The 7338-nt window shown below is 43.2% G+C and overlaps 1 protein-coding gene across 5 annotated transcripts in view; it reads right to left on the bottom strand.

Annotated features, from left to right (window-relative positions):
* Positions 1-7338, bottom strand: part of lrch1 (leucine-rich repeats and calponin homology (CH) domain containing 1) — a 141497-nt gene that overhangs the window by 54532 nt on the left and 79627 nt on the right. For all 5 annotated transcript variants that reach the window (XM_061879948.1, XM_061879949.1, XM_061879951.1 and 2 more), the window contains exons 10-12: positions 961-1031; positions 786-884; positions 593-670 (exon numbers count right to left, since the gene is read on the bottom strand). In XM_061879948.1, coding sequence (XP_061735932.1) covers positions 593-670; positions 786-884; positions 961-1031 — 248 coding nt within the window. The remainder of the gene's footprint in view (positions 1-592; positions 671-785; positions 885-960; positions 1032-7338) is intronic.

Genomic DNA, 7338 nt, shown 5'->3' with positions numbered 1-7338 from the left:
TACATACATATATATACATACATACATACACACACACACACACACACACACACACACACACACACACACACACACACACACACACACACACACACACACATATATATATATATATAATATATATATATATATATATATTATATATATATATATATATATATATATGCCACCATAATTTCTTCTCCTCCCGCTGTGCAGTTGCCATCTTCTGCGTCATCCGCCGACCCCTCTATCAGTTTACATGGCCTACCACTTAGTGGCTGAGTTGCTGTTGTTCCCAAAACTCTTCACTTTTCTTATAATAAAGTTGACTTTGGAGTATTTAGGAGCGAGGAAATTTCAGTACAGGCTTTGTTGCACAGGTGGCATCCTGTGACAGTTCCACGCCGGAAATCACGGAGAGCGGCCCGTTCTTTCACAAATATTTATAGGAACAGTCTCCTTGCCGAGTGCTTTATTTGATACACCGGGTTAAGTGGCCAAGTACTTTTGGTAATGTAGTGTATCTGGGGGAACCCTGTTTACTGTCGTAATAATAATAATACTAATAATACTAATAATGTCCACGCTAGTACATAGTAAACAGACTTACTTGACCGACTCGTCCACAGTGACCATGCCCACGGGGTACAGCTGGACTCCACACAGCTCGTCTTGCTCCGAGCTTATTCTAAACCATGCGGGAGAAGAAGACATATCACAACTAATGTTGTGGTTCAGGACTAGGACGACTGCAATGTTTGTACACAGGATGCTCCGGTTGGACCAAAGTGAGCTGTTCTGACCTGCCGGGGTCCTGCAGCAGTTCCACGGCCTCCTGCAGCTGCTGGATCATGTCCATGTGGAGCCCCGCCTCCAACGTGGAGCCCGCCTTTGGCCTCTGGCTGCAAGAGCACAAGTCACGCGGGGCAACGTCTGGCAAAAATAAAACTGGATTTAAAACCCAGGCCGTTTACTCACCGTTGCTCCGTCGTCCAGTGCGAGTCCTCGTCTATCCGGAGCGGCTCCTCGAACTCCACCGCCCGCCGGCCCTGAGAACAAAGGCGCACCTCAGAACCAGCCGGGGTCTGGCGGCAGAGAGGGGTCTGGCGGAAAAGAGGGGTCTGGCGGTCGGCCCTCGTTTCCAGTGCGACACGTTTGATTCGGAGTCTGAGTATGTCGTATTTCTCTAGCGTGGCATTTTAGGAGTCAAACATAGTCAAGTGAATTTTATTTATATAGCACTTTTCTCTAGCGACTCAAAGCGCTTTTACATAGTGATACTCGATATCAATCAATCAATCAATCAATGTTTACTTATATAGCCCTAAGTCACTAGTGTCTCAAAGGGCTGCACAGACCACCACAACATCCTCGGTAGGCCCACATAAAGGCAAGGAAAACTCACACCCAGTGGGACATCGGTGACAATGATGACTATGAGAACCTTGGAGAGGAGGAAAGCAATGGATGTCGAGCGGGTCTAACACGATACTGTGAAAGTTCAATCCACAATGGATCCAACACAGTCGCGAGAGTCCAGTCCAAAGCGGATCCAACACAGCAGCGAGAGTCCCGTTCACAGCGGAGCCAGCAGGAAACCATCCCAAGCGGAGGCGGATCAGCAGCCGGACCCCCTCCACAAGGGAGAGTGGGACATAGAAGAAAAAGAAAAGAAACGGCAGATCAACTGGTCTAAAAAGGGAGTCTATTTAAAAGCTAGTGTATACAAATGAGTTTTAAGGTGAGACTTAAATGCTTCTACTGAGGTGGCATCGCGAACTGTTACCGGGAGGGCATTCCAGAGTACTGGAGCCCGAACGGAAAACGCTCTATAGCCCGCAGACTTTTTTTGGGCTTTGGGAATCACTAATAAGCCGGAGTCTTTTGAAGGCAGATTTCTTGCCGGGACATATGGTACAATACAATCGGCAAGATAGGATGGAGCTAGACCGTGTAGTATTTTATAAGTAAGTAGTAAAACCTTAAAGTCACATCTTAAGTGCACAGGAAGCCAGTGCAGGTGAGCCAGTACACTGGGTGTGGGTGGCACTGGGAGGCGGTGGGCGAAGTGTCTTGCCCAAGGACACGACGGCAGTGACTAGGATGGCAGAAGCGGGGAATCGAACCTGAGAGAGTTGAGGAATGCTCATCAAACACTTATTTGAGACATCCTGCAGGTAATTGGGAACAGGTGGGTGCCATGATTGGCTATAAAAGCAGCTTCCATGAGATGCTCACTCGTTCACATTTGTCGACAAATGCCTGGGCAAATTGTTTAAGAACAACATTTAAAACTCATTTGTATACTCTAGCCTTTAAATAGACTCCCTTTTTAGACCAGTTGATCTGCCGTTTCTTTTCTTTTTCTTCTATGTCCCACTCTCCCTTGTGGAGGGGGTCCGGTCCGATCCGGTGGCCATGTACTGCTTGCCTGTGTATCGGCTGGGGACATTTCTGCGCTGCTGATCCGCCTCCGCTTGGGATGGTTTCCTGCTGGCTCCGCTGTGAACGGGACTCTCGCTGCTGTGTTGGATCCGCTTTGGACTGGACTCTCGCGACTGTGTTGGATCCATTGTGGATTGAACTTTCACAGTATCATGTTAGACCCGCTCGACATCCATTGCTTTCCTCCTCTCTAAGGTTCTCTTAGTCATTATTGTCACCGACGTCCCACTGGGTGTGAGTTTTCCTTGCCCTTAAGTGGGCCTACCGAGGATGTCGTGGTGGTTTGTGCAGCCCTTTGAGACACTAGTGATTTAGGGCTATATAAGTAAACATTGATTGATTGATTGATTGATTTCTCAAGCAGCTATCGCAAGGAATTTAGGGACTCACCATCCCCTGCTCCGTAATATCATCAAAAAGTTCGGAGAATCTGGAGAAATCGCTGCACGTGAGCCACGATATTGCACACCTTGGATCCCTCAGGAGCTACTCCATCAGTGTGTAAAGGATATCACCACGTCGGCTCAGGAACACTTCAGAAAGCCAGTGTCAGTAACTACAGTTGGTCGCTACATCTCTATAAGTGCGGCATGGCGTAGTGGGTGGAGCGGCCGTGCCAGAAACCTGAGGGTTGCAGGTTCGCTTCCCACCTACTGACATCAAAGTTGCTGTCGTTGTGTCCTTGGGCAGGACACTTCACCCTTTGCCCATGGTGCCGCTCACACTGGTGAATGAATGATGAATAAATGATGGGTGGTGGTCGGAGGAGCCGTAGGCGCAAACTGGCAGCCACGCTTCCGTCAGTCTACCCCAGGGCAGCTGTGGCCACAGATGTAGCTTACCACCACCAGGTGTGAATGAATGATGGGTTCCCACTTCTCTGTGAGCGCTTTGAGTATATAACAATAGAAAAGCGCGATATAAATCTAATGTATTATTATGTTAAAACTCTACTATGCAAAGCCACAGCCATTTATCAACAACACCCAGAAACACCGCTTGCTTTGCCGGGGCCGGGCTCATCTAATATGGACTGATGCAAAGTGGAAAAGTGTTCCGTGGTCTGACGAGTACACATTTCAAATCGTTTTTTGGAAACTGTGGACCAAAGAGGGGAAAGAACCATCCGCACTGTTCTAGGGTGAAAGTGCTCTAGGCAGCATGTGGGATGGTATGGGGGTGCATCAGTGCCCAAGGCATTGGCAACTTACACATCTGTGAAGGCACCATTAATGCTGAAAAGTACATACAGGTTTCGGAGCGACATATGTTACCATCCAAGCATGGACGCCCCTGCTTATTTCAGCAAGACGATGCCAAGCCAAAAAGGAAAGAAGTTTCTCAGTGTGAACATGAAATATCTTGTCTTTGCAGTCTATTTCTTTTTATTCACCATTTACACAACGTGACAACATAAAACTAGACCTATTAGATAATTGTTTACATACACCAGGGGTGCCCATTACGTCGATCGCGAGCTACCAGTCGACCGCGGGGGGTGTGTCAGTCGATCTCCAGCCAGGCTTTTAAAAAAAATAGACCTAAAAATGAGTGATCATCAATCTTCACCAAGACGTCACTTAAATGACATTCACGGTACCGGAGGGTCTTGTGAGATGACGCTGGCTGCTGCAAGATCATTATTATGAAAATATGACCGAGAGGAAGGCGAGAAACACTTTTTATTTCAACAGACTCTCGCGCCGTACCTTCCGTCAAAACTCTAAAGGCCGACTGCACATTTCCTATCTTCACAATAAAAGCCCTGCTTCATGCTGCCTGCGCTAACTAAATACAGAGTCTCGGAAAACTGGCGTGCACAAGCGATCCCTCAGAAAGCTGGCGTGCACATCACTTGTGCACGCCAGCTTTCTGAGACTCTTATTTTGTTAGCGCAGGCAGAATGAAGCAGGGCTTTTATTGTGAAGATAGGAAATGTGCAGTCGGCCTTTAGAGTTTTGACGGAAGGGACGGCGCGAAAGTCTGTTGAAATAAAAAGTGTTTCTCGCCTTCCTCTCTGTCATTTTTTCATAATAATGAACTGGCAGCAGCCAGCGTCATCTCACAAGACCCTCGGGTGCCGTGAATGTCAATCAAGCAAGCTACGGAATTTGCCGCCAATGTTTTTCTAGTAAAGTGTATGGAAGCTGGATGAATTAGATGCCAAAAACCAACCATTTTCATGTGGTATTGTACAGAAAGGACACATTTTTTTCTCCTCCATTTGAAAATGTGGGCGTTATCATCATTACTGTCTGATTCCAATCAATGCAAGTCATCAGAATCAGGTAATACACCAACTTATATTCTTGTCTTCGTGAAAGAAAGACATCTATATGTGTTACACATGCTTGTATTATCATTAAACACATTTAACTTGTTTGCAAAAATGTCTCTTTCATAAATAAATAAATATAAATGATATATATAAATGAGGTAGATCCCCTCGAGTTGGTCAATTGAAAAGTAGCTCGCCTGCAGAAAAAGTGTGGGCACCCCTGACATAGACAAACCGTTTTACACGGCAATATTTGTTGCGTTTCGGACGCATTTTGAATGCGCGAGTTGTCACCCCCGGATGCTACAGGACTTGGACCGGACAAGATTGCAGGTAGGAGCTTGTTTTAATGTACAAAAATGATGAAACAACACTTGACAAAAGGTAAAGAAACGTCGTGCCAACGCACGGGAAGCTAAATGCTAATGTTAGCAAGTGTCGAGTTCAGAGTGTCCGATAGGCGAGACTTAGCGGAGTAAATACAAAGTAGAATAACCAACGCAATTGTTGCATAGAGCCAACAAAACATCCGGACAGAACTAAGGTAGCAAGTCGGTTACATACTAAAGCACTGATCACAAACAGGTGTGTGTCAGTAATCACAAACAGGTGTGTGTCAGTAATCACAAACAGGTGTGTGTCAGGAGCCAGTGCAGGTGGAACAAATGACGTCGCCATGGTGATGAATATAAACAAGGAAGTGCACACGACTCAGGGAATGGAAGAGTCCAGAAATAATCAAAACACAAAAAGAGATTTAAACATGGACGATATTGTTCATATTATTACGTACATCTGGCTTGTGTGCTATTGTGTGCTTAGCTGTGGTGTAGCTGCTTACTCCTCGCAGCCTTCCGCGTTGACCTTGATGTACAAGGCCGGACTAAAACCTGCACAAGTCAGCATCGGGGGGGGGGGGCGTTTGTATCCAATATTGTCATTTCACTGCAGGCTTTTGTGCTGATGTCAGGTATTTCCTGCGCTCGCCCGGCAGGTGGCGCAGTCGGTTACCGTGGCGATGCACGTACAGTCACCGGGGGCTGATGGTGACAATCGTACATTTGTTCAGGCGTGTCCCACTTTCCCACAAGGCGAGCGTCAAAACGGGATTGTCTGGGAAGTGGAAGCGTGACGGAGGCTAACTGGCCCTCATCTGTGTCTGGCAGGCGTGTGGCGTGCCTCCTCCTTGATGATGGCGTGATCAGGAGTGTTTAAATATTTACAAGCGGGCCATTTAGTCTTCATGTTGAACCTCCTGGATGTCTGACATCATCAGGCTGTAGCGGGGGTGTCCTAACTTTTTCCACTGATAGACCCAAAACTCAAACCATGTGAGCCACTTTTATATTTTTATTTTTTTTAACCTCAAAGGCTTCCCCTCAAGTTTGGTCCCAGAAGGACTGTTTTAAAAAAACAAAGCATATAATATTGTTTTGAACAATTACATCTCCAGATCTATCCGTCAATATTACGTTTTTTTTTTGTTTTATGTGCTTTTTGTGAAAAAAAATCCATTTTTTTTTGAGAAGGAAATTGAAATATAAAAAATGTAATAAATGAAAAAAGAACCCCCTCTGTCCTACATTTCAGTCACAATCTTGTTTATCGTGGCAAAATCACAAAATAACCAATATATTTCCCCTTAAAACGTTCCAAGTGGAATGTTTGAAATGGGTCAATAATTCAAAACAACTTAGATTTTGATCGTACATATTTTAAAAAAAATTAAAAAGGGCCGAACTTAAAATAGTGTTTTATTTTTTTTTATATTTTCAACACTTAAATCTGTGCATCAACTTCAGATCTATCCATACAGTAAACATTCTTTTTATTTTTTTTAAGCTCTGTTTTATGTTCTTTTTGTTTTTTTCTTAACAAACATTTTTCTCCCCAAAAATATGTCAAAGTGTAATATTTGATGTGAAGTCATTGGAGCCTTTAATATGTCAATCATTCATAACAACATTGATTTGGATGTATTATTATTTGTTTAGGGAACTAAAAGGGCTGAACTCATAAAGAGTTAAAACGACTTAAACATTATTATTATTTATGTTTTTACTCCAAATCTACCCGTCGATTATATGTGTTTATTTTTTTCAATAATAATATTTTTTTTGTTTTGTTGTAATAATGCAGGTATAAAGTAGACTAAAAATGTACTAAAGCAGCAATATAAAATATAACATATGTGACACATTTACATATTATACATACATATATTTTTTTCTTCTCTGTTTTAATGCGCTTTTTGTTAAAACTCTGTTTTTCATGTCAAAAACACAAAATAAGCAACATATTTCCCCTTAAAACGTTCCAAGTGGAATGTTTGAAATGGGTATTTTAAAAAAAATTAAAAAGCGCCCAACTTAAAATACGGTTAAAAATAAGTCACACATATTTTTTTTATTTCCAACACTTAAATCTGTGGATCCACTTCAGATCTATCCATCCAGTAAACATTATTTTTTATTTTTTTAAGCTCTGTTTTATGTTCTTAACAAACAAACATTTTTCTCCCCAAAAATATGTCAAAGTGTAATATTTGATGTGAAGTCATTGGAGCCTTTAATATGTCAATCATTCATAACAACATTGATTTGGATTTATTATTATTATTTTTGGAGCAATGA

The sequence above is a fragment of the Nerophis ophidion genome, linkage group LG19, assembly GCF_033978795.1.
Source record: "Nerophis ophidion isolate RoL-2023_Sa linkage group LG19, RoL_Noph_v1.0, whole genome shotgun sequence".
NCBI lineage: Eukaryota > Metazoa > Chordata > Actinopteri > Syngnathiformes > Syngnathidae > Nerophis > Nerophis ophidion.
This window is presented reverse-complemented; position numbering and strand designations above follow the sequence as displayed.